This window comes from Cydia strobilella, chromosome 23 (assembly GCF_947568885.1).
Source record: "Cydia strobilella chromosome 23, ilCydStro3.1, whole genome shotgun sequence".
Lineage (NCBI taxonomy): Eukaryota > Metazoa > Arthropoda > Insecta > Lepidoptera > Tortricidae > Cydia > Cydia strobilella.
This window is the reverse complement of record NC_086063.1, coordinates 3,241,876-3,268,386: the sequence shown is the minus strand read 5'-3', so window position 1 is coordinate 3,268,386 and position 26,511 is coordinate 3,241,876. Positions and strand designations below refer to the sequence as shown.

At 39.1% G+C, this 26,511-nt stretch overlaps 1 protein-coding gene and 1 long non-coding RNA gene across 2 annotated transcripts in view; one reads left to right on the top strand and one right to left on the bottom strand.

The window, feature by feature from the left end:
* Positions 1-18,417, top strand: part of LOC134751801 (tyrosine-protein kinase-like otk) — a 48,414-nt gene extending 29,997 nt beyond the window's left edge. The window contains exons 3-18 of the mRNA XM_063687290.1: positions 6,662-6,730; positions 7,692-7,804; positions 8,219-8,369; positions 8,626-8,769; positions 8,855-8,900; positions 9,476-9,627; positions 10,110-10,217; positions 10,746-10,862; positions 11,426-11,527; positions 11,629-11,762; positions 12,148-12,276; positions 13,024-13,190; positions 13,774-13,885; positions 14,326-14,421; positions 16,478-16,603; positions 17,530-18,417. Coding sequence (XP_063543360.1) covers positions 6,662-6,730; positions 7,692-7,804; positions 8,219-8,369; positions 8,626-8,769; positions 8,855-8,900; positions 9,476-9,627; positions 10,110-10,217; positions 10,746-10,862; positions 11,426-11,527; positions 11,629-11,762; positions 12,148-12,276; positions 13,024-13,190; positions 13,774-13,885; positions 14,326-14,421; positions 16,478-16,603; positions 17,530-17,649 — 1,886 coding nt within the window. The 3' untranslated portion in view covers positions 17,650-18,417. The remainder of the gene's footprint in view (positions 1-6,661; positions 6,731-7,691; positions 7,805-8,218; positions 8,370-8,625; positions 8,770-8,854; positions 8,901-9,475; positions 9,628-10,109; positions 10,218-10,745; positions 10,863-11,425; positions 11,528-11,628; positions 11,763-12,147; positions 12,277-13,023; positions 13,191-13,773; positions 13,886-14,325; positions 14,422-16,477; positions 16,604-17,529) is intronic.
* Positions 18,418-24,276: 5,859 nt separating this feature from the next.
* On the bottom strand, positions 24,277-26,295 carry LOC134751811 (uncharacterized). The gene is made up of 3 exons (XR_010128707.1): positions 26,249-26,295; positions 25,263-25,331; positions 24,277-24,454 (listed from the first exon to the last, which is right to left on the bottom strand). It is a non-coding gene; the product is annotated as an uncharacterized LOC134751811 (long non-coding RNA).
* Between the last annotated feature and the right edge of the window lie 216 nt (positions 26,296-26,511).

Below are 26,511 nucleotides of genomic sequence, written 5' to 3'. Positions count from 1 at the left end.
ATCACAACTATGTTCCATTTTATTAATTACTATAAAATCGGTACTCAGATGGTACTAAGTATCTAAATTATGGCAGCTTTTTGTAGCAAGGTGTTGACAAAAAAATGCCAAGCCGTCAAAATTAATGGTAATATTTAGCATTTGTATAACCCCAGCAAATGTATATCATAATGCGTCCAAAAATGAGTGCAATTAATATTTTATTTGTGTAAAAATTATGTCACCATTTGGCGTGACCCCACACTTGACAGTTCCTTATCTCTTCCCCCGGGAAAATAATCTCGATCTACATAGTAATTGTAAACAAAAAAACGCTCCTGTTCGCCATAACTTTTTTACGATTCCATTAATGAAAGTTGCCACGCATAAACTGAATAATACAAAATGGCTGACTTTACATGAAAACCAACGGTGTTTACGACCTTATAATAAAGGTTCGTGATGATATTCCCAAGCGCTCTAACCAATATAAGTGTCACCATAAGACCGTTAAAGCTGATGCGTAAACGAAGTTACACTTATCCTGTTTTTTAAAGAAATGGTGAGGGATATGAATACGCCCCTTCCCTAGTGGCCCGATTCCGTCACAAAGCGACATTTTACGCCTTTCGACGTACTTTACGACTTGGGGAGCCTTAATTATAGCCTGAAATGCCACTGTCTAATTAAGTTTTCGACTTTATTGGGCTATTAGAACGTTTTTAAGTGGCGGTTTGTAAAGTAAAAGGTAGTGTTTGTCAGTTTGCGGGAGTATGTGAAGTAGTTGGACGTCTCATTTACGCTTCTTTTGTACTTTTGGGCTTGACTGCTTACACAACTGGTTTCTGGGAAAAAATAGACAAAATACTGGAAGACACGGACGGTCTTGCATTGTAAATTAATTAGCGTTTATTTCGATGTTGAGTTTAAAACTCGAAATTAATTTGTACTTGTACGCGGGGACTTACGAGTATAAATCAATACTTGTAAGCCAACAACGGAAGCCTTCCTCATAAGATCTTGCCCTTTCACAGACTTATAAAAAACTTATAAACTTACTCCAGCCTTCACCAAGTTGAAACCGCAACAAAAATGAAGTGCCACTGAATCCGCTGTGAAGGAATAAAATGCCGTCGCTATAATATATAGCCCTCGAGTCAACACTTCACCTAATCGAATAGTTTTGAAATGAAATTGAGCCACATACACATTCCCTTCGCGAAAACCGACATAACTTGGACTTTTCTGTGTTCGTTTGAGATTCGCTGATGGTTTAGTTCAGGGCACTGTGCCTAAGGTGCATAAGGTGTATGTAAAGTTTTGTATTTTTTCTGTAATACTTAAATAGTCTGATTTCTTACACAGTTCTATAGATAATAAATAGTCAATAAAAATTAATTGGATCTCATTCTAGTTTAGTTTTAGTTTGTACTATGCTTGTTTAGAGTCCGTACCATCGCCGTAAGATCGAACAAGGTGTGCTCGCTAATATTTTAACAACACTGTTGTGTTGAAGCTTTAGCCTATGTCTTCAGATGTTTTGAGCACTCTGTGAACATATTTGATAAAATAAATGAGATCCATAAAAATAACTAGGTATGATACAGTCAAATACCCTATTCTACTAGTTAATCTAGAATTGTTAGGTAAGGTTTCAGAATAGCACCCCTAATCTAATACATAGCGCTGTAGCGTACCGTTTTGAGCGCGTGGGGGCGCTGCTCGTAAAATTTTACGAGCGTTACCATGGTTACCGGCGCCATTATGACTAGTTCGCCACGGCGGCGCTAGGGGCGCTGAGGTTCTAAGGTTGTATTTTGATGGGTATTTCATTTTAAAACTGAAAAGCGTCAGGGTTCGTACTATGCATTAGAAATCTAAGATGCTATGTTGCGACATAAGCACAACAATCCAATATCGTCGAGACACATAAACAATAAGTTTGGTTTTAGTTAATTTATGGTTTGCACTGTAAGCCCCGACAGGCAGACGGCGGCAGTTTCATAATAATACCTATTATTATGAAACTGTAATATCATGATTGTTTTACTTACAGAAGAAGTTGTTGCTAGGGATATTTTTAAATTGGATTTATTTACATTACTTTATTTACACACAAACTATAGGTATACTCATAAAACTGTAGCGGGTACCTAAGGCAATTATAATTTCTAATAATCAAGCCAATCAGAGTTTTTGCTGGGAAAGGGTTGACGGGTGTCTGGAAAAAGTGTCTGGTTCTTCAAGAAGCAGGTATTTAGGGTTCTCAAAGGTGGGCAACGCATAAGTGGCTCCTCTGATGTTGCTTATGTCCATGGGCGGCGATGACTGCTTCCCATCAGGCGGTTCGTCTGCTCGTTTGCTTCCTATTACATAAAAAAAAATCCAAAGCAACAATCTTAACATAGGTACCAACTTTTACATAGTAGGAATTATTTAGATTAGTACGGTTTCACTTACTATTGTTTTTAAATTATTTGATATAACTATGTCTCACGATAGTTTAATTTCGATTAGTAGGAATTAATTTATCTTTGCCATTTATACTGCACCTAGTCCAAGCGTCGTTTAATTCTTTGTGATAAACTTCCTAAAGCATATTTACTCTCAATAATGCCTTCGCTTGTGGCTGATATAGTCCGAGCCTTTACAAATAAGACTTTACGTCTGTGTGTATGCAGTAATCTTATCTATGGCATGCGCATCGGCGCGATATTCAACACTGAGCGTGAGTTGACATACAATACACACAGTTTACATACATGCTATTATGTAGGCACACATACCAACCATGAGTTAGTAACCTGGAGCAATAGGTAACGGCAAGATAGTTGAGGTGAATGATTACATACAAAGTTGTTACACGGGTTCACAGGGCGGACACGCTATACTTTAAAAATCACTTGCGTTTCTATGTGTGAACGGCACGTCTGTACACGCGGCACGGTGTGAGTAAGTTGCTTAAAAACAGTACTGAGCGGTCGGCAAACGGCCGTCAATCTGCTGTCGCGGGGCGAGGTAATTCGAGTCGGGGCGGGGCGGTGCGTGGCCGTTCTGTATGATAATACTATTAGATACTTATTCTGTGACGGGTTCTTCTTTTATAGAAACTTTCCTATAATCTCTAGATCTAGATCTTTTCTATAATGTCTTGTATGCATACAGATACAGAGTAGTTTCAATAAAATAAGTAAGTAAATAGGTATTCTTTATTGTGCACCATAAAGTTAAAAAATACACAGAAAGCGAAATAGGTAAAAGCTTAAGACTAGGTAACAGCAGGCGGTCTTATTGCTAAAAATAATTTTCTAGATATAGCTAAAGGCAGATCAGGCTAAGGATATTGTCCCACACACGTGTATTTATCACGTATGTTATCGCTCAACGCAGATGAAGTCGCGGGCAGTTAAAACACTAGTTAAAACATAAAAAACCGGGTCTATCGACAGAGACGGGTTATAAATAAAGTAATTCACTAAGCGCCACTTGCAACATCCCACTAACCCGGGGATAAGCCGTTGAACCGTTAACCCAGTGTCAAATTGTACTGGTAACCATGGTATCTCCAGGTTTAACCTGTTAGCCCCGTGTTAGTGGAATGGTGTAAGTGGCCCTTAATTAATGGAATTGTAGCTACACAACGAAGTTTTTTTCTATATTATAGGTATATTGAACAACTTTTCAACGACGGGTCATGCCCGTCATGCGTATCATCTATCAACACAACGTCACATCACTACGTAAAGTTCGTAACGTCCGACTTGTTGACGGACCGTGTACAATTATACATAGTGACGTCACGTGTAGCTTCACTCAACATGTTCTTAGTACGAGTACAGTTACCGCTTAGCGGATGGAACATATTATAGTTCAATTAGTTCAAAGCTGGAGTGATGGATGAAGTGCGTACCTATTCCAGGTCTGGTCGCATCAGCGAAGAGAATAAAGGTGACGCAACCAAAGCAACTATTAGGTATACAGGGTGGCTTAAACATAAGTGCATTCCCGTTTGCCAGGGAGGTTTTGGGATTATACTGAGCAACTTTTCAAGCAAGCAATTTCGCCTTTGTACAAATGATGCGTTTTTCTCTTGTTTTATGTTTCTTTTTGTACAATAAAGAGTTTACTACTACTACTACTTTTACTTTGGGACCAACCACGAAATCGCAAATAAAAATTTTACCCTCCCATAGAAAATGGACCAGCCAAAATGTATGAAACAGTCAAATTTTTTTTCGCGATTTCGGGGTTGGACCCATAGTAAAAGTTGCTCAGTATAATTCCAAAACCTCCCTGGCAACGGGAATGCACTTATTTTTTAGCCTCCGTATATAATCTGTGACTTTCCGGAGTCTGACGCCGGACCAAGCTTACCCTGCAATATTTGCTTGAATGTGCAGGTAATTTATCTAACTGGCTTTAATTATCTTTACTTTTTAATTTATACATTTATTATGCACATCATCTCACAGTGGACCCATATTCATATTTGGCCAAACATTTTAGAGGCCAACTTATAATAGGCTCTAATTCTTGTAATCTCTATGAATAGTGTTGGGCTCGGAACTTGTTTATGGCCACGTTCTGTTTACCCTTTGATGTTGCCGCGTTTACGCTCATGTTTATGTTACAACTCCCACTGGAACTACTTATTTTTGGAGTCTGGTAAATATAGCTTCGACTTCATAGAGCTGAGATGAAGTGTTGAATGAGTTGAAGACGTCTTGACTCTTGAACGCATGTATATCCCAGTACGGGGGTCTCCAAACTTTTTTACCCAGTCCGAAGGGCCATGTTTATATAAGATACAAGTTGCTACGTTACCAATCATTTATTCATTATTTTTTTTAACCTGACGGGCTCTATTGCACCTAGGGCAATTAGAGCGGTAGGACTGTGTGGGGGGATGGTAGCCTGGGGAAAATCCACTAATCCAGGACCCGTCCGCATCACACGAGACGGTTCCTTTATTCAATATTTGCCAGATTCCTATAAAGAGAACTAGCGTTACCTAGTTTGAGTTTGTAACAGCGCCATCTTTCATGAAATTTGGACATCAAACTAAACAGGCCATATTGCACCTCAGAAACTTTCGCGCGGGCCACTACCGGGCGCCATTTGGTGGTGTCTGGTTGCTGATAATCCCAAGAACTGGACCTGGAAAATTGAAACGCCTCGCGGGCCGGGGTTTGGAGACCCCTGTCCTAGTAGATTGGACAAAGTTAGCTTGGGACCAAGGTAAATTTGTGAGGCGCGGACGGACGGATTCGCAGCAATCATGAGAAAGAGAATCGTGTCCCTGCTGGGTCGAATCAGGCATAGTACTAACAGCATTCTGAATGTGATTGCTGAAAAACTAACGTAGCTTTTAAGTACATTTATAACTAACATCTATGGAGTCTCAGTGCTTCGAAATAAAGAATTTATTATTATATAACTGCATGGCATTTGCTAAGACAACAACGTTAATAATGCCGTAGCTTCACTTTGTTCTGTTAAAGTTAGCTTACTAACTTTAGATAGTTATCACGTAAAAAGCGCTAGTTCCAATATGGCGAATGTTTAAAGGCTGGATCCACCAGTGTACGGCACTGTGCGGCACAAGCATATTCAGTACAAAAATGCTTGTGTCGCACAGTGCCCCACACTGGTGGAGTCCCGCCTTTGTTCTTGAAACATTGATGCGAAATAAGCAATGATTGCCAGTGCAGTTCTTGGTAGTCGATAATTAAGGCGTACATACTAGGAATGTTTAAGTTATAATAAGTCACGTACCTTGTCACTACATAGTATAAAACAAAGTCGCTCTCCGCTGTCTGTATGTCTGTCCCTATGTATGCTTAGATCTTTAAAACTACGCAACGAATTTGGATGCGGTTTTTTTTAATATAGAGAGTGATTCAAGAGGAAGGTTTATATGTATAATATGTAAAGGTTTTGTGTAAATTAGTTGAACTACCCGTGCGAAGCCGGGGCGGATCGCTAGTATGATATAAAATACAAATAATTGTTCATAGTTATAATTGTAACTGCATGCATACAAAATTCTTTTATTAGATTAGATTATTTATTTTATGAAATCAATTACAGTACAACTTTGCCTAAGCCAAAATTATAAGAATTCACATCACGAATGTTATTAAATAAATGATTTATGATTATGATTTATGAATGTCAAAAACTAAAAACTAACATCCAAGAATTCCATAAAACCATCATATAATATTTTATCTCCTAAAAAGGATAGTCAGGGTAGAATTCATAAGAAATATAAATATGAAATATATGTCAATTTTTCATTATAAAGAGAAATTACCTACTTAATATACTCATGTAAAAATATTAAATAACAAAAATATGTCTGTTGTAATGAGGCAATAAAATTAATTTTATCCATAAATTCTTTCAATAAAAGGTTTCTGAGTTTGCGTCTAATTGCTTGCAAAAAAATTAAATGTGTTCTAAGAACAGTCAACTATTTATATGTTTTATTTATTTATAAACAAGCATAATCTTAGACAAATCGAACAAGTTCCACCATGCATAATCTTAATAATAAGTCTTTCAAATATTCTTTGTTCTGGCAATAAGTTAGTTGCCTAATTAATAACCAATAGGTACTGAATTATATCGCGTCCCCGACAAATTATGTTTTTATAACATTTTTATGTTTTGTTTACAGATATCGACCACCATTCAGGACATAGACTACACAAGCACAAGACCAACAGAAAACACCGAGCTACTAATGGTAAGTTGGTGCAAAATAGTAAATTGATACCATAGAGTAACTTATACTAGAGCGGTACTGTCATAGTAAATTTTGTAACCCCAGTAAATTCACTGCCATCTGTCGACACACTTTAAAACTAAAAATGAAGATTTATAAAAATACGATAAAATGTATTTAGATAAATGATTTTTTTATTTGCATTAATTATTTTTATATGTTTTTGACCCATGTTCTTTCACTGGTATGCGTTAAAATTATAAATAACAAACGAAACAGTCAACGCCCTCTATACGAGTGTAGGCCAAAACTAGTGGCGCCATCTGATCGAGAATCAAATTTTCGTGATTTTCGAGGCACGTTTTTTCCTTAGACTGTATCCATCTATTACGGAGTTATATCTATCTTTGTTGTACTAAACGGCTTGCAAGTCTGTTGACGGCTGGCGACATCTCGTGGCGAGTAGCGGAACTAAATGTAACTATTATGTTAAACACGCTCACTTCAGCACTCGAGCAAAATACTAGAGTTAGACCAAGAAAAGTCTGTGCAGAGATTTTGACAGCACACGCAGTGCAGGTGTTATTTTAAACGTCAAACTTCTATGAAATTATGACGTATAAATAACACTGGCACTGCGTGTGCTGTCAAAATCTCTGCAGACTTTTCTTGGTCTAACTTTTTTTTCTAGATGCTTAACTACAGTGCCACAGAGGGGATATTATGTTGGGCTCGTCAATAATTTACAAATGAATCAGCAGCAAGAGGCGATATGTTGGATTGCGCTAATCTAAGACACGAAAACCATCATATGGTTCAATAATCGTATATGAAAACTAATAATTCAGTCGCTGTTTTTAACTTAAGCACGGATTTGCGATTTGGCCCCAAATAAATTGCTGCTAAGTAAAAGCTTGAAATTAGGTGGTTTTTCGACGAACTTTGCATAGACGAAGCTGAAAATATGTGTATTTTTTTACAGAAGATCTCCACTTCGATCCAAAACCATTCAGTAAGAAAATCGAACTGAATACACCCGGGAAAATCCATTGTAAAGTGGCTGGTGGGCTCTCTCCGACCGTACAATGGTTTTTGGTATGTATTATTAATTGGTTTAGTATTTGTTCTCTTTTTACCTAATGTTATAGTCTAATGTAATCCTATTTCTACATGAATAACGACATATTTATAATTGTACCTATGTAAAGTGTGCTAAACAGAAAATGTTAAATGATGTGTAACGCTTGTTATCAATTTACATTTTTATGAAACAACACTTACAGGTTACAAACATAACGAAAAGTATTAGGCATGTCGATATCGTTTTGTTAATTATATGATTCTCTGAAAATATATAGGTATTAGGTACCTTATAGGTATGAGATAAAAAAAAAAAAGTTTATTTACCAAAAATAATTTGACAAGCCATTGACATTACTCGAAAATAGGTACACATTTCATTGACAAAGAAGGCGCTTCGAACTCTGTTAATATAACCATACATTTCAGAATTCAGCAGATGCGCTGCCAGAAGGCGTAAGCTCGGCCAACGGTACGCTGCACGTGGCGTCGGCTGAAAAACGCCACGTCGGCAACTACACTTGCCGAGCCACTGATGGCAACCACACCATCACTGCGGAGATACATCTCGATGTTGTCGGTAAGATATTAACTTTTCTTCTTCGCAGTAAAAACCGCAGGCTGCTGAAGGCTGACACTAAGCGCTTTGTACGTGCCAAAGGCCGTCGAGTCAGACAGAAGGGGGTCCCCACTCTTGGACATTTCTGCTGCAAAGACTGTCCATACTAATTTCGCGTTAGGCCTCCGCTTCCGTTTCAAAGCCATACTTGTAGTAACTGCCTTTGACTATACATCTCTTATACAATCAATAATTCTTTGCTTTTATTTATTTTCAGTATCGCCAAAAGTTATCGAGCCTCTCCCGGACACGGAGATACACATCGGCGAGCGCCAATCTGCGCTTTTGAACTGCCGAGCTATTGGGGACCCGCTACCGACTACGCATTGGGTCCGAAATCTCACCATTATTAACCAATCGCGTAAGTTTTAATATAACATCATGATTGTAGACTTCTGAACCTTCATATTCTAGTGTATAAATTTAAATTGTTTTTTTATTTACAGAAGATGGCGTGGATATCGAAGGAGGTGTAAATGCAACACACGCCAGGTTAGATACAAAATAACTTTAAAGTGGTTAAAATCACTTAGGCTCTAGAGTCGGATCAAACTCTACATGGCATTTGCAATGACAAAGTGTGTCAATATCATAAATAATTTCACATTTCTATTAAAATACGATACTCCCTCACTTTTTCCTTCTATTCAAGCCGGTGCAAAATTATACGGACTCTAGTTACGAAATTTTCTATAAAAGTTCTCACTCGCTCACTGTGCTATACCTTAGTACCAAGGCACATATTTTTAAATAATCATTAAGGTAATCTACCCTGACTATCCTGAGATAATTATATTCTAACACATCAAATTAACTTACCCTGTATTGCAGCCTTTTTGTCTCATTGATAAATTCACGTGAAAAAAAAAACGAAAAAGTAAATTGACTGGCAATTTTAGATCCCCGAAATTCAAGCGATTGTGGAAAAAAATAGTGTTTTAGGGATAAAAATAACACTTAACTAGAGGTGCATTAAGTATTTTTGCGTTCTGAATAAAAGGTACACGCCATAGAATACTCGCGTTTCTCTTGTCGTGGAATGACCTTTAAAATAAGTTTTTTTGCAGAATGTTGTTACTAAACAACGGCTCCCTATGGATTCGTTCAGCACGGCGTGAAGACTCAGACCGCTACGCTTGTACGGCGGGCAGCGCCGCCGGTATGGCGCGCACGGAACTGATCCTTATTGTACATCCAGGCACGTTTTATTTTCTCAGTGGTTCTTTTATTGGCAGTGTCGTAGTAGATGGTAGTAATTTTTCGCGGCTACGGTTATTTTGGCAAGCTTGTTAAAAAGTAAAGGTCAGTATGGCGCGTACAGACCTGATCCTTATCTTACGTCCAAATAAATTTTACCTAACAGCGGGTATTTGCTGTTGGGTTCTGGTCGACGGACTGATATTTAACCATTTCTGAGTAGATGTAGATACATTTACTTGTTTCTCTACTCCCTGCTCCACATGGCGACCCTGCGCACATGAAATCTTCTAAACACACACAAATAATACATCATTGACAAGGCACGGAAAGCAAGGAACTAACTGACGAGGTAGTTTAAAGGGCCGAGGTTTGTCGAGGCCTCTCAAAAGCCGAGCTCAGGCAATCCCTGTTTTCGACAGCGATTTACGCAAATACGTGACATACAATAAGATCAATTATTTGCAGAGGGCTACTATGCGGACGGCGGGAATGAATCTGGAGCCGGGCGTGCGGTGTTGGTGGCCGCGGGGGTGGCGGCAGGTTATATGTTGCTGGTGTTGGCGCTGATGCTGTACTGCAGAAGGCGTCGGCGTGAGCGGCGTCTTCGTGGTAACTATACAATTGAGAACATGCAATAGTATATACGTTAAACAACACTAAATTAATGCAAAAATGTGAAATCCGCAATTGTGTTTTTTAATTGTATAAATGCATAACACTTTTATTAGATTCCTTATGTTGAAACAAGAAAAAAATGTATAGAGTTAAACCAAGAAAAGTCTGCAGAGATTTTACAGTGCAGGTGTTATCTTAAACGTCAAACTTCTGTGAAATTATGACACTGGCACTGCGTGTGCTGTCAAAATCTCTAACTTTTATAGTAATGAATACTTACACACATTTTTTTTTTACTCCACTCCACTCGCAAAAATAATGTAAAACAGTTTAATTTTTTTCCATACAGTTATTTATATTTCTACACTACCTTTTATACGTCCAGATTAAACTTTTCTAACCGTTAACACACGAGACCAGAGCGTACTGCTCTAAACTATATTTTTATTAGATATCCTCCTGCCTTTACTCTTAATTAAACTAATGTACTCAGTAGGTACAGTACTACTTTTGTAATCACAGGTGAAAAGATAGAGCTAGAAATGGCGGAAGGCCGCGAAAAGTTGGTGGAAGAAGGCGAGGACAAGCCCAAGACCAACGGAGCACCCAACGGAAAACTGCCACACGACAGAGACAGCGGTTCGTAGCCATATTTATTTCATAGCGGTTCTTAGCCATAGTTATTTCATAGCGGTTCGTAACCATAGTTATTTGATAGCGGTTCGTAGCCATAGTTATTTCAAGACCAACGGAGCCCCCAACGGGAAACTGCCACACGACAGAGACAGCGGTTCGTAGCCATATTTATTTCATAGCGGTTCGTAGCCATAGTTATTTCATAGCGGTTCGTAGCCATAGTTATTTGATAGCGGTTCGTAGCCATAGTTATTTGATAGCGGTTCGTAGTCATAGTTATTTCATAGCGGTTCGTAGCCATAGCTTAGGTATAACAGTTATAACTACAAGCATATGCCTCAAACGCTTTTTTATTCTTTTATTGTATTTTTGTGCCCATGACAACGGTCAGGCAAGTTCAGTTCAGTTTAGACCTGCTATAATAATGAGTTGATGATGCATGCGAGGCGCGGTGCTGTATGAAAATGGGGGTAGTATGGTGGCGGTGCTGTATTTTCTATATCTAGTATATTATACACAAGTCAAGCTAATTTTGCCCTATAATTAACAGGTTTGTGTTGTTTCAGGTGCCGACACGTCAGAGGTATCGGCGGCATCTCGCGTTTCCCGCCGAGGATTTGAACATCTCGCGGCCCCGAGGACCTTGCTCACGGAGCAGATCCCTCTAGGTAAATAGGAGTTTATTTTAATTATTTAAAAAAAGTTCCATCTTCTTTTATTAATGTGTACCTGCAATCGTATATTTTACTAACAATGGCATCCCTCTCAGGCCGCGGTGAATTCGGCGAGGTCTCACTGGCGCGCCTCGACGTGTCGGCACTGAAGCGCGCGCGCTCGGCCGCCGCCAGCTCAGCGCCACGTTTGCGTCCCGTACTAGTCAAGGCCCTAACTTCTAAGGACGAGGTAACTATGTCGCAGAAGGCCCCGAACTACATTGTGCCTACAGGAACACTCGTGTATAAAGAATCCTGTCCGCTGTTTGTACTGTAATACAATTTAATAAGGAGTAAGGACTTGTAAGGAGTGCAATCCAAAATATTTACTAAATAGCACGTCCAAAAGTATTTAAAAAAAAACCGGCCAAGTGCAAGTCGGACTCGCGCACCGAGGGTTCCGTACTTTTTAGTATTTGTTGTTACAGCGGCAACAGAGTGAAAATTTCAACTGCCTAGCTATCACGGTTCATGAGATACAGCCTGGTGACAGACAGACAGACGGACGGTTTTACCCTTTGGGTACGGAACCCTAAAAAAAAAACTATTTGTAAATTGTCCATTTTTTCCACTAGGCGGCCGGAGCAGAATTCCGTCGACAACTGGAATTATTTGGGCGCGTCCGGCACGAGGGTGTGGCGCGCCTGTTGGCGCTCTGCAGCGACGCAGACCCGCATCTTATGATCCTAGAGCACACTGACTGGGTACGTTATGTCTACATTTTCATTCCATTAACACTCAGATATCGTAGAAAACGAGAGTAAACACGTCCTGTTGCTGGCACAACTAGTATAATTTTACTTGTTAAGATAATTGAACTAGTTCGGACACGATTCGAAGGGGTCCTCCACTTGTTGATGTTCTGCAGCGACCCAGACACGCATCCTATCCTGGAACACACTGACTGGGTAACGTCTCGATTTCCTCTTATTGTTTGAAATAAAAAAGAGTAAACAATCAAAGAAAAACGTGATAAATATACTGGCGCAGTCGGTAGTATCCCGCGACCTTCACCAGGTCGTCGCTCCATCTCGTTGGGGGCCTACCGGCAGTTCGTCTTCCGGTACGCGGACACCACTCCAGAACCTTCCGGCCCCACCGGCCATCAGTTCTGCGAGCAATTCGGTGGATGCGAGCGGCACAGGATCGGTCGGAGTGGCGAGCCTTGGGGGAGGCCTATGTCCAGCAGTGGACGTCTATCGGCTGACATGATGATGATGATGATGATGATGATGAGTTGGTAGGATCTAAGGATTCTAAAGGTAACTATACTAGTACCTTATACACACTGACTGAGTACGCTCTCATTCTCTTAAATTTCAATATATAAGATCATAACTAAGATTTTAAGCACAACATGCCTTAGCAATCAACTAATAATCTTGACTAACATTATGGCTGTTCAATTATTTACGGTAAATCTAACCTCAGTCTTATTTGTTTCCATACAGGGTGACCTGAAAACCTTCCTCCAAGCCACTACTGCAGAACAAACAGCGCAGTTCACGGGCGCTAGTGGCGCCAGCGCGGCGCCGCTGTCGCCGCAACACCAGGCCTTGTTGGCCAGCCAGCTCGCACACGCGGTCAACGCGTTGGCCAACCACCGGCTCACTCACAGGTAAGATATCATAAGATTAGACACATAAAAACCTTCCTCCGAGCCACCACAGCGGAACAAACGTCCCAGTTCACTGGCGCTAGTGGCGCCAGCGCGGCGCCTCTGTCACCGTAGCACCAGGCCTTGTTGGCCAACCACCGGCTCACACACGGGTAAGAAAGAGACGAGAGAAAAGCTAACAAGAGTAAATACTGGAAGACTGGCGCAGTCAGTGGGATCTTAAGGGTCACCGGCAAGCTCGGTTCTCCATACAAACGTAACGCTCTCATTTTAAAACGAGTAGCTAGTTTGCTCTGAAACTTTTTACTTACAATAGGATAAGGTATATCTATGTCTGTAATTAGTTTATGTAGCTTCAGATACCATAGTTAAAAAAATACAGCGAATTTAAGTTTTTCAGACAAAACTTGTTTTTGCTCTATTTCGTTTGTAAACAAGCTAAACACTAATAACGACTTACACTCTTTGAAATTAAGAAAAATGATGGCCGATTTAATTCAATTAATTTATTTCACAATGTATATTCCATAGATTAGTTAGTAAACATAGTCAACGTCTCCTTTAATAGACATTTTTATTACAGAGACATCGCAGCTCGCAATTGCACCATCTCGTCAGCTTTACGGCTGAAACTCACTATGGCGGCCATGTCCCGGGGGCCAGACACCGCACATTACTACAAGCGACACGATCAGGTATTTATTTTTCTGTTCTCCGTGCGGAAAGCGGCAACTTTAGGCACGCTCGCTGCGCTTTGGCTAAACGAACGCTTTGCGGCTCCGTCGAACATAAAAATAGTAACAGTTAAAGACGCCGGTTCGAATCCGGCCTTCACCACTGGAGGGCTTCGTCACTTTTTCTTTAATATATGACATCTATTACAGTTTTTAATAAAAATAGTATACAAACCTAGTAGGCAGTAAATATGAAAGCCTCAGATCACATCATCGACTTCGGCTTTGCCTCGGCCGGCAATGACGTGTTATCTGAGACATTTCTTATTTTACTGCCCTGCAGCAAGAGCACGCCTTGTTTTGTAACTTCTGCCCTCAAGAGTTTAATAACCGTTGATATGACTGTTGCATAAACATACTGTATACTGTAGTAGATAAATACTTAGAGTTGTTTATTATAGGTGATCCCGCTGCGCTGGTTACCGGCCGAGGCGGCTTTGGAAGGCGAATACTCCGCCAAGTCCGACGCGTACATGTTCGCAGCTACTGTATGGGAGGTTAGTTACGCTATTCGACGAGAGGTGGCGCTAGTAGTTGTGTCTTATAGGTGATCCCGCTGCGCTGGTTACTGGCCGAGGCGGCTTTGGAAGGCAATTACTCCGCTAAGTCCGACGCGTACATGTTCGCAGCTACTGTATGGGAGGTTAGTTACGCTATTCGATGAGAGGTGGCGCTAGTAGTTGTGTCTTATAGGTGATCCCGCTGCGCTGGTTACTGGCCGAGGCGGCTTTGGAAGGCAATTACTCCGCTAAGTCCGACGCGTACATGTTCGCAGCTACTGTATGGGAGGTTAGTTACGCTATTCGACGAGAGGTGGCGCTAGTAGTTGTGTCTTATAGGTGATCCCGCTGCGCTGGTTACTGGCCGAGGCGGCTTTGGAAGGCAATTACTCCGCTAAGTCCGACGCGTACATGTTCGCAGCTACTGTATGGGAGGTTAGTTACGCTATTCGACGAGAGGTGGCGCTAGTAGTTGTGTCTTATAGGTGATCCCGCTGCGCTGGTTACTGGCCGAGGCGGCTTTGGAAGGCAATTACTCCGCTAAGTCCGACGCGTACATGTTCGCAGCTACTGTATGGGAGGTTAGTTACGCTATTCGACGAGAGGTGGCGCTAGTAGTTGTGTCTTATAGGTGATCCCGCTGCGCTGGTTACTGGCCGAGGCGGCTTTGGAAGGCAATTACTCCGCCAAGTCCGACGCGTACATGTTCGCAGCTACTGTATGGGAGGTTAGTTACGCTATTCGACGAGAGGTGGCGCTAGTAGTTGTGTCTTATAGGTGATCCCGCTGCGCTGGTTACTGGCCGAGGCGGCTTTGGAAGGCAATTACTCCGCTAAGTCCGACGCGTACATGTTCGCAGCTACTGTATGGGAGGTTAGTTACGCTATTCGATGAGAGGTGGCGCTAGTAGTTGTGTCTTATAGGTGATCCCGCTGCGCTGGTTACTGGCCGAGGCGGCTTTGGAAGGCAATTACTCCGCTAAGTCCGACGCGTACATGTTCGCAGCTACTGTATGGGAGGTTAGTTACGCTATTCGACGAGAGGTGGCGCTAGTAGTTGTGTCTTATAGGTGATCCCGCTGCGCTGGTTACTGGCCGAGGCGGCTTTGGAAGGCAATTACTCCGCTAAGTCCGACGCGTACATGTTCGCAGCTACTGTATGGGAGGTTAGTTACGCTATTCGACGAGAGGTGGCGCTAGTAGTTGTGTCTTATAGGTGATCCCGCTGCGCTGGTTACTGGCCGAGGCGGCTTTGGAAGGCAATTACTCCGCTAAGTCCGACGCGTACATGTTCGCAGCTACTGTATGGGAGGTTAGTTACGCTATTCGACGAGAGGTGGCGCTAGTAGTTGTGTCTTATAGGTGATCCCGCTGCGCTGGTTACTGGCCGAGGCGGCTTTGGAAGGCAATTACTCCGCTAAGTCCGACGCGTACATGTTCGAAGCTACTGTATGGGAGGTTAGTAACGCTATTCGACGAGAGGTGGCGCTAGCAGTTTTTTATTACAAGTGATCCACAGTTGCTAGTTTTCATTGCTTTTGAGGTGACAAATACATGTTATTAGTTAACGCGGTTTTTCATCGGGTTTCTATTATTATGTAGTCAGTAGCATGATTGGTTTACATTTACCTGATGGTTCGTAAACATTTATTTTAAACCGTACTCCATGCTGTTTGAAAAATACTATTGACCTGTTACTTCACTAAATGTAAAATTGTATGAGTTAATTTAATATCGAAATATTCTATTCATTATTAAAAATCATACAAATACAAAATTTATTTGTCCAACATAGGTGTACATGGGATGTTACAGATCCGTCAGTTTCACTATGTGGCGTCTTACGGCATACAAATTTTGAGAGCATGCATGTCAAAATATAAATGTATGTACATATTTACAATAAAATATTTAATCTGTATTTTGAAATATGTTAACATCGGCTGTTCTTGGTTGGTGAATATAATATCCCTGGCCAGCCAATAACAACACGGCGCAAATAAGTAAGAAGTAGTGTTTTAACTAAAACTCACTAGAATGTATTTGTATTTCAGATTTACACTAAAGCAGAGCTGCCATTTGCCAAACTAAACGACAACTCGGTTCTGGAGCGGCTGAAGAGCGGCTCCCTCGAGTGGACGGTCCCGGCTTCGATGCCCGAAGCGCTTGCTGAGTTACTGGTAAGTTTCAGTAAGAATATCATCATCATAAGTAAGTCTCTTGTCGGTGGAGCAATTTCCATGTTTCGCGGTCCTCTGCCTTCTCTTTGAGAGCCTGATACGACACGACGTTGAGTTTTTCCTTTATTTGATGCATGTACGCTCTCCTCGATCTTCCCTCCTTCCTCTTTACTTCAACTTTCCCTTCTTAGATGGATACAGTTTAAGGAAAAAACGTGCCTCGAAAATCACGAAAATTTGATTCTTGATCAGAGGGCGCCAATACCTTTGGCCTACTCTCGTATAGAGGGCGTTGACGGTTTCGTTTGTTATTTAACAATTTTAACGCATAGCAGTGAAAGAAAATGGGTCAAAATCATATAAAAATAATTAATGCAAATAAAAAAAACCATTTATCCATATTTAAATACATTTTATTGTATTTTTATAAATCTTCATTTTTAGTTTTAAAGTGTATCGATAGATGGCAGTGAATTTACTGTGGTTACAAAATTTACTATGACAGTACCGCTCTATCTTATTATATCCTCTTTGGTAAGAATAATAGGGCTGTTTATACTCCCAAGGATTAGATGGATACAGTCTAAGGAAAAAACGTGCCTCGGAAATCAAGAATATTTGATTTTCGATCAGATGGCGCCACTACCTTTGGCCTACTCTCGCATAGATGGCATTGACAGTTTAGTTTGTTATTTAACAATTTTAACGCATATCAGTGAAAGAACATGGATCAAAATCATATAAAAATAATTAATGCAAATAAAAATAATATTTTTTCCATATATAAATACATTTTATGGTATTTTTATACATCTTCATTTTTAGTTTTAATCGTGTGTCGATAGATGGTAGTGAATTTAGCTTTAAGTCTGTCGCTACGCTCAAGATACAAAGTTTACTCAGTCTTTTTTTTATCTTTTTTGCAGAAACGGTGTTGGAGCAACTCCCCATCAGAGCGGCCGCAGTTCGAAGCCATCTGTACCGAGGTAGACGCTGTATTACAAGCGGTTACATCCGCCGAAACTGCACAGGAAAACGACCCTTAAACACACCACTATACAGTTCAGTTTAGAATATTTGTTCCAGGCGTTTATGCCCTTTTGAAATCAATATTACAAGCGGTCACATCCGACGAAACTCCACAGGTAAAAGATCCTTATGTACATAACTTTACGGTTCAGTTTCTAGTAATGAGGGCTATCGTTTTTTTGCTCACCAGTTGGCGCCTCTGTTGATGGTGGTCTAAAAGACTAAAGAACAGCTGTCAGTCATTGAAGTGACATTTGACATTTTCAACTGCGAAGACCACCATCTACACTAGCACCCCTAGCGGCGAATTCATACGCGTTAGCCCTCATTGTGCCAGGCTTTTAAAGTCGATAAAATCGTTTCGATAGAAAAATGTCATACGAAACTGTCGCCAAAAAGCCGCTCCTATACAATCGAAGTTACAATCTCATTCACCGACACGGTATATTAAAAAAATCTTTGAAGCATCATAAATAAGAAGATACTTAAACAGTTAAATTCTTGAAACACGATCATATTTAAAGTATTAAGCGTAGCTTTAGTGAATATTTATGTCATTTTGATGCATTTACATTTATTAATATTATGCCGTTTTTATTTCGGAGTAAATTAAGTAATATTATAGTTATATTTAAGTAGTTTTAAGATAACGAAAGCTAAATGATACTGCCATTTTGTAAATAATGATATTAGAGTTAAGACTGATAGCCATATTAGATAAGGTTTAAAGAAGATTGCCGTTTTTGCAGATAATATTACGGTAGGTGAGTCAGATCAAGCTAGCTCGGCAGCGATTTCGATAGCACACTGTACAGTGCAAGTGTTATTTTAAACGTCAAACTTCTATGAAATTATGACGGTATATTAACACTTGCACAAACTGTGCTATCATATCATAATCGCTGCCGAGTTAAGTTGGTCTGACTCTACAGTGTGGAAATAAATTATGGGCCCTGGAGGAAAAGTGCCTTAAAACCTTAAGATAGCTCATTTTACTTAAAGGAACCATTATTTATAAAAAGAAACCAACTGCATTCAAAGATTTTTTTAAATTCGCTTGACCCGCCCGGGAATTGAACCGACTAAAAATTCCGAAAAATAAACACACTATTTTATTCGACTAGTCGATACAGTTAATGTTAATAATAACATTTCTCCAAGAAACATTAGGTCTTACACTTGTCTGTCATAAAAAAAATATCCATATAGTCGATAATAATTAAAAATCTTTGAATACAGTTTTTTTTTCTTTAAAAAAAAAGAATGTTTCCTTTAAGTAAAATGAGCTAACTTAAGGTTTTAAGGCACTTTCCCTCCAGAGCCCATTAATTTTTTCCACACTGTATATTATTATCTGTGAAATTACATACTTAAGGTAGCTAAAGACGGCTTTACAATCTGATTTAGTATACTTTACTCTATGCTATAGATAAAAGAAGACCCTAACAGTTTTGACAGCTGATATAGATGGCTGTACGTTCTTATACATTACTAGCTTTTGCCCGCGACTTCATCTGCGTGGAGTTAGTAATTTGGGTAGCTTATTTTTTATCCAATATGCTTTTTATCGATTTCTCATACAAACTTCCACCCCCCTTTTCACCCCCTTAAAGGATAATTTCTGGAATAAAAACTACCCAATGTCCTTCCCCGGGACTCAAACTATCTCTATATCACAACTAAATCGGTTCAGCGGTTTAAGCGTGAAGAGGTAACAGACAGATAGACACACATTCGCATTTATAATATTAGTATGGATTCGGTAACTCGGTTGTCGAATGCTTACGTTTGAAAATCCAGTTACTACCGAATGTATAAGTAGCGCTTACTTCAGCTATCAAAACTGTGACAATATTTAGTATTATCAAGTGTTATACTAATGTTTTTTTTTGTCTATAGTATAGCAAAATGTGTTTATACTAAGTGAGAGCGTCAGTAAGTAGTTGTCAAACATTTTGATCGTCCGAAATTAATGTAATTTGCACGTCCTAATCACAGTAGTACTTAAGCATTTATATTAAGATATTTAAGAAAAACTGTATAGAATTTTATTAGGAATAAAATTGGCTCTAAATTAAGCAAGTTACTTAGTATCGTTTGGAAATTAGTATCAATTTATAATGGGTACTTTTACTAATTTGAAGGCCTAGAGTTGGAATAAAATAAAGGTACTATTTTATTGTATTATCTAGGTTTATAATATGCTAGGATAAATAAAATATAAAAAATGAATTGATAACGTAAACGAAATATTATAATTTGATTCGACTTCAGTTAAACCGAATAAAGAAAAAACCTGCTGTAGAATAATTAAATTCATAAATTGTGTCGTTCTGAAGTAAAAGGGTGGCCATAAGGGTGAAATTTGCTTGCATCTCTATACGAATAACCTGTCAGAGAGTCCTTGTGGTAAGCGACAATGTGGCTACTTTTACTTGAGAACGACACAATTGTTATTTCAATGAAAAGTACCCTTATTTCGGCAGCTATTTATTATTTTTACTAGTATTTTAGCGTATTCGCAATTAGTAGTTTAATTTTGGTCTCAAAAAGATATTTTAATCTCGACTTTTATATAAATTGTACAGTCCGACAATAAAGCGCAGAAATAAAATAGAGAGAATATTAGTACATTACGATACAAGTGCGAAAAATAGGAAATTCGCAACGAGTGGCGATACATTAAAACACGACCGAAGGAAACCACATTTTAGACATTGGCGAAACCATCACAAATTTCACAAATTTGATGGAAGCCAGTTTTTAAAATAAGAAGATGGTATCTTTTTAAAGCAAAATGTGATGATTAATGTTAGGTGTTTTCAACCGTCATGTGAATGCAGCACAATATACAGGGTGGCTAAAAAATAAGTGCATTACCGTTGCCAGGGAAGTTTTGGGATTATACTGAGCAACTTTTACTATGGGAACAACCACGAAATCGCAAAAAAAATTTACCCTCCCATAGAAAATGGACTAGCCAAAATGTAATTTTGGGTTTTTTTGTAATATTGGGTTAATTTTATTGTTTGTAAAAACTGACATGTAAAAGTGCCCCTGTGGCCTATTTGCTGAATAAATGTTTGATGTACATATGAAACAGCCAAATTTTTTTTCGCGATTTCTGGATTGGTCCCATAGTAAAGGTTGCTCAGTATAGTCCCAAAACCTCCCTGGCAACGGGAATGCACTTATTTTTTAGCCACCCTGTATAATGTTGCGTACTTATGTACACTCAGTAATTCCCTAAATAATGATCTTACTTTTTTATGTCAGACTGTACTTATATTCTATTATTATTAGTATGTATTATATAGTTTATGTTTCTTGTACATTGCCAAGATACCAGACGACGCATTTATAGGTCATAAGTTTTTTGATATAGTTCATATGTATAGTTTAAATTACTCTTTTTCTACACTGAATTGGGCCTACAAGAATATTTCAAACTGATTGTTGCCCGATACTTAGGCTATAGACCTAGAAACTAGTCCCTTCCATAATATAAGATTTTGTAAAGTTCATTTACAAAATGAATTACATATGACGAAAATTGGTCTCAAAAGGCCTTTAGTACATTTTTAAAATAAAATGCGGTTAACATTGTGTTTAATATTTATAAATTACTTATACATAACAGTACAATATGCCTTCCTGGTTTAGTTGAAATAGCATTTATATCCTAAACCTTAAGGTCGATAATTAAACGGATTGCTCGTAGACAGAAATAAGGTTTTTAAGTGGTAACAAAATTTAATAATTTTGTCCGTGTAGATATTTATGAACTCCTGTTGATACGTCATTGATTTCTAATTAAACTAGAATACCTACTAGGCTTATATTATAAAAAAATCTCATTTTGATCCTATAGTTAAGATAGTAAGTAGCTTTTACACTTTTTTAACGGCGTAAATCGGTTCGAGTCGGTGTAACCGACGTAGGGTTAGTTTTTGTATGAAGTGTTCTGAAATTCTTTGCGAAAAATGGGTTACACAGTTAACATGGATCTCTATTGTTTCCCATAAAGTTTTAAGTCGTAATGTATTGTTTGTCCGCATTATCGTTAGTCATAATTTGGTTTTCTCAGAAACGCGTAAGTTTTCAAGATTGCCATAAAACAAACCTAACCTAACCTGTCTACAGAATAACCTTACGAAAATCCTGAAAAGTTAACGGTTTCAGAATTATGACTAATGATAATCCGACAATCATTACATTATGACTCAATAATTATGTCAAACAAAGGGACCCCTGTTAACACACTGTTCATGTATGTTTAAACAACAGTACGAGTAAAACTATTCAATTACATTGGATATGCTATCAAATGTACCTTCTATCTCTTTTGAAAAACGGTACTCTATTTTTACCAATCTCTCTCAAACCCCACCTAGTAATGTCAGGCGTGGCTCCGCGATTACGTCGCGTCGCTACAAGTACACGCGGCCCACACCAATTTTGGTGTCTAGCCGTAGCGGTTGCCGCGCACCGCTACCGAACGGACGCCTGCTCGCGCTTGCGCCACCTAGCGGTCATATCTGTCGTAATAGACGCGTTCTGTTAGAGAGTGAACCTTCTGTACCTAGTACTATTATTTATTCTGTGGTAATGTTACATAGTTAATAGGGTTTCGGGTACTTCCGAAAATCAGTGTTAAGGGTCCATTTTAAGAATTACCTGATATTCTGATTCTGAAGTTTGCGGAATTACTCGAATACAACTTACTAAATTACGTAATTATACTCATTTCGACACTTTTTGTCTATTTTACAAAGAATTTTAGAACATCTTATCTAGTGCCAGAATAGTATGTAATTATAGTAACAATTAACAGTAACATAAGGAGTAACAGTTAATTCGGTTGACTAGTTTACTTCTCAGTCGACATACTGTAAAATTACATATTATTAAATTATCGCGACAGATTCACGGGATTTGTGATTTCATGCGTTAATTTGTGAACTAGCCATAGTTTTGAAGGTCTTTTTAGCTTCGGATTGAGTAAAAAATATTTGATTTCATTTTATCTATAAAGAGAGAGACATTTGATTTTGTCTTACCTCGGCATCAAGTATCCCCGGTCTCCCCTTTTATTATTTTGGCCGCTGCCTAATATTCAGTATAATTTAATTATAATGAAAATTATTTATAACATTGTGTGATAATGACTGACTTTTTTGAACTTATATTAGTTATATTATTTTATACGTGTACTTTATTATACTGGTAACACATTTGGAGTTGTTATGTTAAAACTGGTTACAATTCGACTTATCTCATTACTTGTGACAATATGGCTTATTTTACTGTTGTGAAAAATTATGTCAAACCTTGAAGAGGGCATATTATAGCTAATTTCGTGATGTCACAAGATCAAATATTTAAAAAATGTCTATTCAGCGATTTCTGGGTTCTGTAGAGTTTTCATATTTAAGTGTTTTAGTTCTAACTCACAAGTATAATTTGGTAGATAAGCAGGAAAAAAATAAGAATGAACTCCTCAGAACTAATTTTATAAATTCACTTAGTGCGTAAGAGTATAGTGAAAATGATGCATTTGCAATTCTTTTAATAAAATGTCATTTGACTGCTAGTAAGCGCCTTGTTTCATTTTGGTTATCATATTCTATACAGGGTAATTTCTGGGTTGTGATCCTAAACCACTTTTTCTGACTGTAAATGATCCACATTATCATATGGTAGTATTTGATTAAAAGATAATTAGTAGATTTTTTCTTATTTCTCAAGTAAACTTAATCTTATACTAAGTACTGTTCTATCGGATACATTTCGGGGAGTGCGCACAGGAGCGATTGCACCCGTTCGCGGTCCACATTCCATTCGTTCGGACGAAACGTTTTGCCTCCTCCTTTTTGGTACGGACAGCTAAGGAATGGAATGCGCTCCCGCCATCTGTATTCCCTGATCAATATGACTTCGGTCTCTTTAAAACAAGAGTGAATAGGCTGTTACTGAACCGGTGAGCTCCATCTTAGGCCCTGTCTTCACTTTCCATCAGGTGTGACTAGGGCCAATCGCCGATCAGTTGATAATAAAATAAAATAAAAGTAATCATGATCACCCTATGACTTTTGACATACGTCATATGTCGATGACATATGTGGTATTTACTATAAAAAGGGACCTTATTGTCGATGGCGCTTACGCCATTATTAACAATGCTCCGATATAAATGCAATGCCGCGCGGCGCTGTGCGGCGTAAGCGCCATCGATAATAAGGTCCCTTTTCATAGAAAACGTCCCATATAGTGCATTATGTGAGGAAATCATTAGGAAATACAATAAAAACACACACTATATTACACGATCTATTCTGTTTATCGAAAATAAACACGGAATAATTATTTCCTCTGTTGCGGATAAGTGCCCACCACGCCCACTCTACGTAGCGGGTTAAAGTTCAAATTCAAATACGGAGAGCGGTCCAAAAGGCCGTTTCTTCTCGGAACAGGGGCGACATGATATGGCTTTTGGGTTATATATTTCTGCAATCTAATCTTTTGGCTCATCTTTCCAGGCAACTCCCTAAAAAGAGGCTTGATCCATTTGCTGAATTTTGGTTTATCTTCGTTCGTTTTCAGCTTGATACCTATAGATTTACTCATTAAGTTCGCGCCTTCGCTTCTTAGGGGCTTAATCAACTGGTTCAGTGCGTCCATGTTTATGTCCTGGCTCAGTATAGCATCAAGGCTTCGGATACTTGGTTTAATATTTTGACCCGTCCGTAAGGCTACGTTTTGTTGGTATCCCTGCATTACTATTTTGTAGAGCTTTGCTAACTTCTCAGCGCTTCCGGGTTCCTAAAGTAATAAACAAAATATAATATCAGACCTTAAACATTATATCTCAACTAAGTATAGATTCGGCATTCGGCCGGCATGAGTTGTGGGGCAAAATCGCCACAGAGTGCATGGGAGCCCGAAAACTCAAATCGGGGACATGGCAGACCCCGCCGGCGATGGCGGGATGAACTAGACTCCTTTTTGAAGGAGTGGCCAGACACAGCATTGGACAGAGATCTGCGGAGAGATAGGGGGGAGGTCTTTGCCCAGCAGTGGGACACGTAAGGCTCCAAATAATAATAATAATAAGTATAGATAGACTGAAGCCCAGCTAAAGGTAATAAAAAAAATCTTAATGTAACTTCAGCTTACTGTGTATGTAACAGCGTTGATTTTGCTGTATTTAAAATTTAACCAAACAAAGCAAATGCAATTCCATTACTCTTATTATTTACTGTCTTAATTAATGGCTTAAAAGAAGGTGTAGGTATCCCCAATCCCATTTGTCTCCGCCAGAACGTATTCCGTATACACATATACGCGCATTTATATGAATCATTCCCATCAGGCCCCGTAGACAACATGCCAATCGCTAACGCTACTTACGCTACGTATGTAGCTAGCGAACGAAACGCAACTGTCACTGTCGCACTAATATGGAAAAGTGATAGACGCAAAGCGATTCGATGGCGAAGCGCAAGCGATCGTCACTTGGCTAGTCCCTTCATGTATGGAGGCGGTCAATCGGTCATGTGGGCAGGGGTAAAAGGGAATACACCAGAAAAAATGGTGGCTAACGGCAGTAACGGCAAAACTAAATGATTACCTCTTCCATCCTAACGCAATTGGTTTCCCCGAAGGCAGTGATGCAGTAACGGGACCGGTGATATTTCACCTGGAACATCAAGGTACTGTAAATGTGCCGTTGCCTGGCATTAATTAACTGCCGTGCCAAACATTTGAAACATTGCCTGGCTCGAAAAACTAGTTCTCTAGACTTATATTGACCGGGATACACTTAGACCTTTTGTATTGTTTTTGAACTCCCGATATTTCTTGTTCACGGGTAAATTGAAGTGCCTTTTTTTCAAATTTTATGGTTGACCGATCTTGCCTCCCCGAGTACCCGAGTTTGTTTCTACGTGATGGTAACAGGGATGTTGCGAATATTCGCATCCGCATCCGCGGAACTTCCGCATTATTATCAACATCCGCATCCGCATAATGCGGACGTAATGAAAGGACGTGACACATGACAAGACAATATTATATCTACGTAACCAGCCCTTTTTTTTTCAAATAACCTATGTATATCCGGTCTTAATTTACCTTAGAATGCTCCCCAGCTGAGTCATTTAAGTTTGAGAATCTCAATTTAGCTCCAATTTGCCTGAGGAGGGAATATCGGACTAAATAATCGCAACAAAAAAATAATTAGTTGTTCTAGTCTAGTCACACCGCGCGGAATATCAGTACGATTTTGTGATATGTTATTGTTAACTTAAGATCGGATATTTTCGTTCTGTACACTATGCCGTAGCAACAGATTAGAAATTATAGGTATGCGTAGTCCGAACTTTGGCATCACTAAAGTTTCTTGTATAGTATCCAGAAAAATTGAAGGCGTCTCACACAAACTATTGCGCTTATCGAAATAAATAAAATATGATCAAATTCATTATTTTATTGTTAATTACTTTCAATAACAGGATAATTAGAAAATAGTCGTAGGATATGAAAAAAAAACTGCAACCCCGTCAAAAATCGAAAAAAAGTGTCCGATCTTAGGCGACCCTACCTTATTGTACGTACCTTAGCTTGTGCAAAGGGAAATTCAGTTATCCCTCCATCCTGCTCGTGTCCATTTTCAAGTTCTAATTGGAAACACTAGAATCACAGAAAAAAAACGACATGTTTAAATAAAAGCTCATGACACGGCCAGTTTTGTCTAAAAGTGCCAATGCAAAACATTAAGCATAGGTAGGTACCAGCCCGTAGAATCAAAATATAATGTAACTACCGACTCTAGACAACGTTAGATGGCGCTGTTCTGAACAGAGAAAACTGAATCAGGC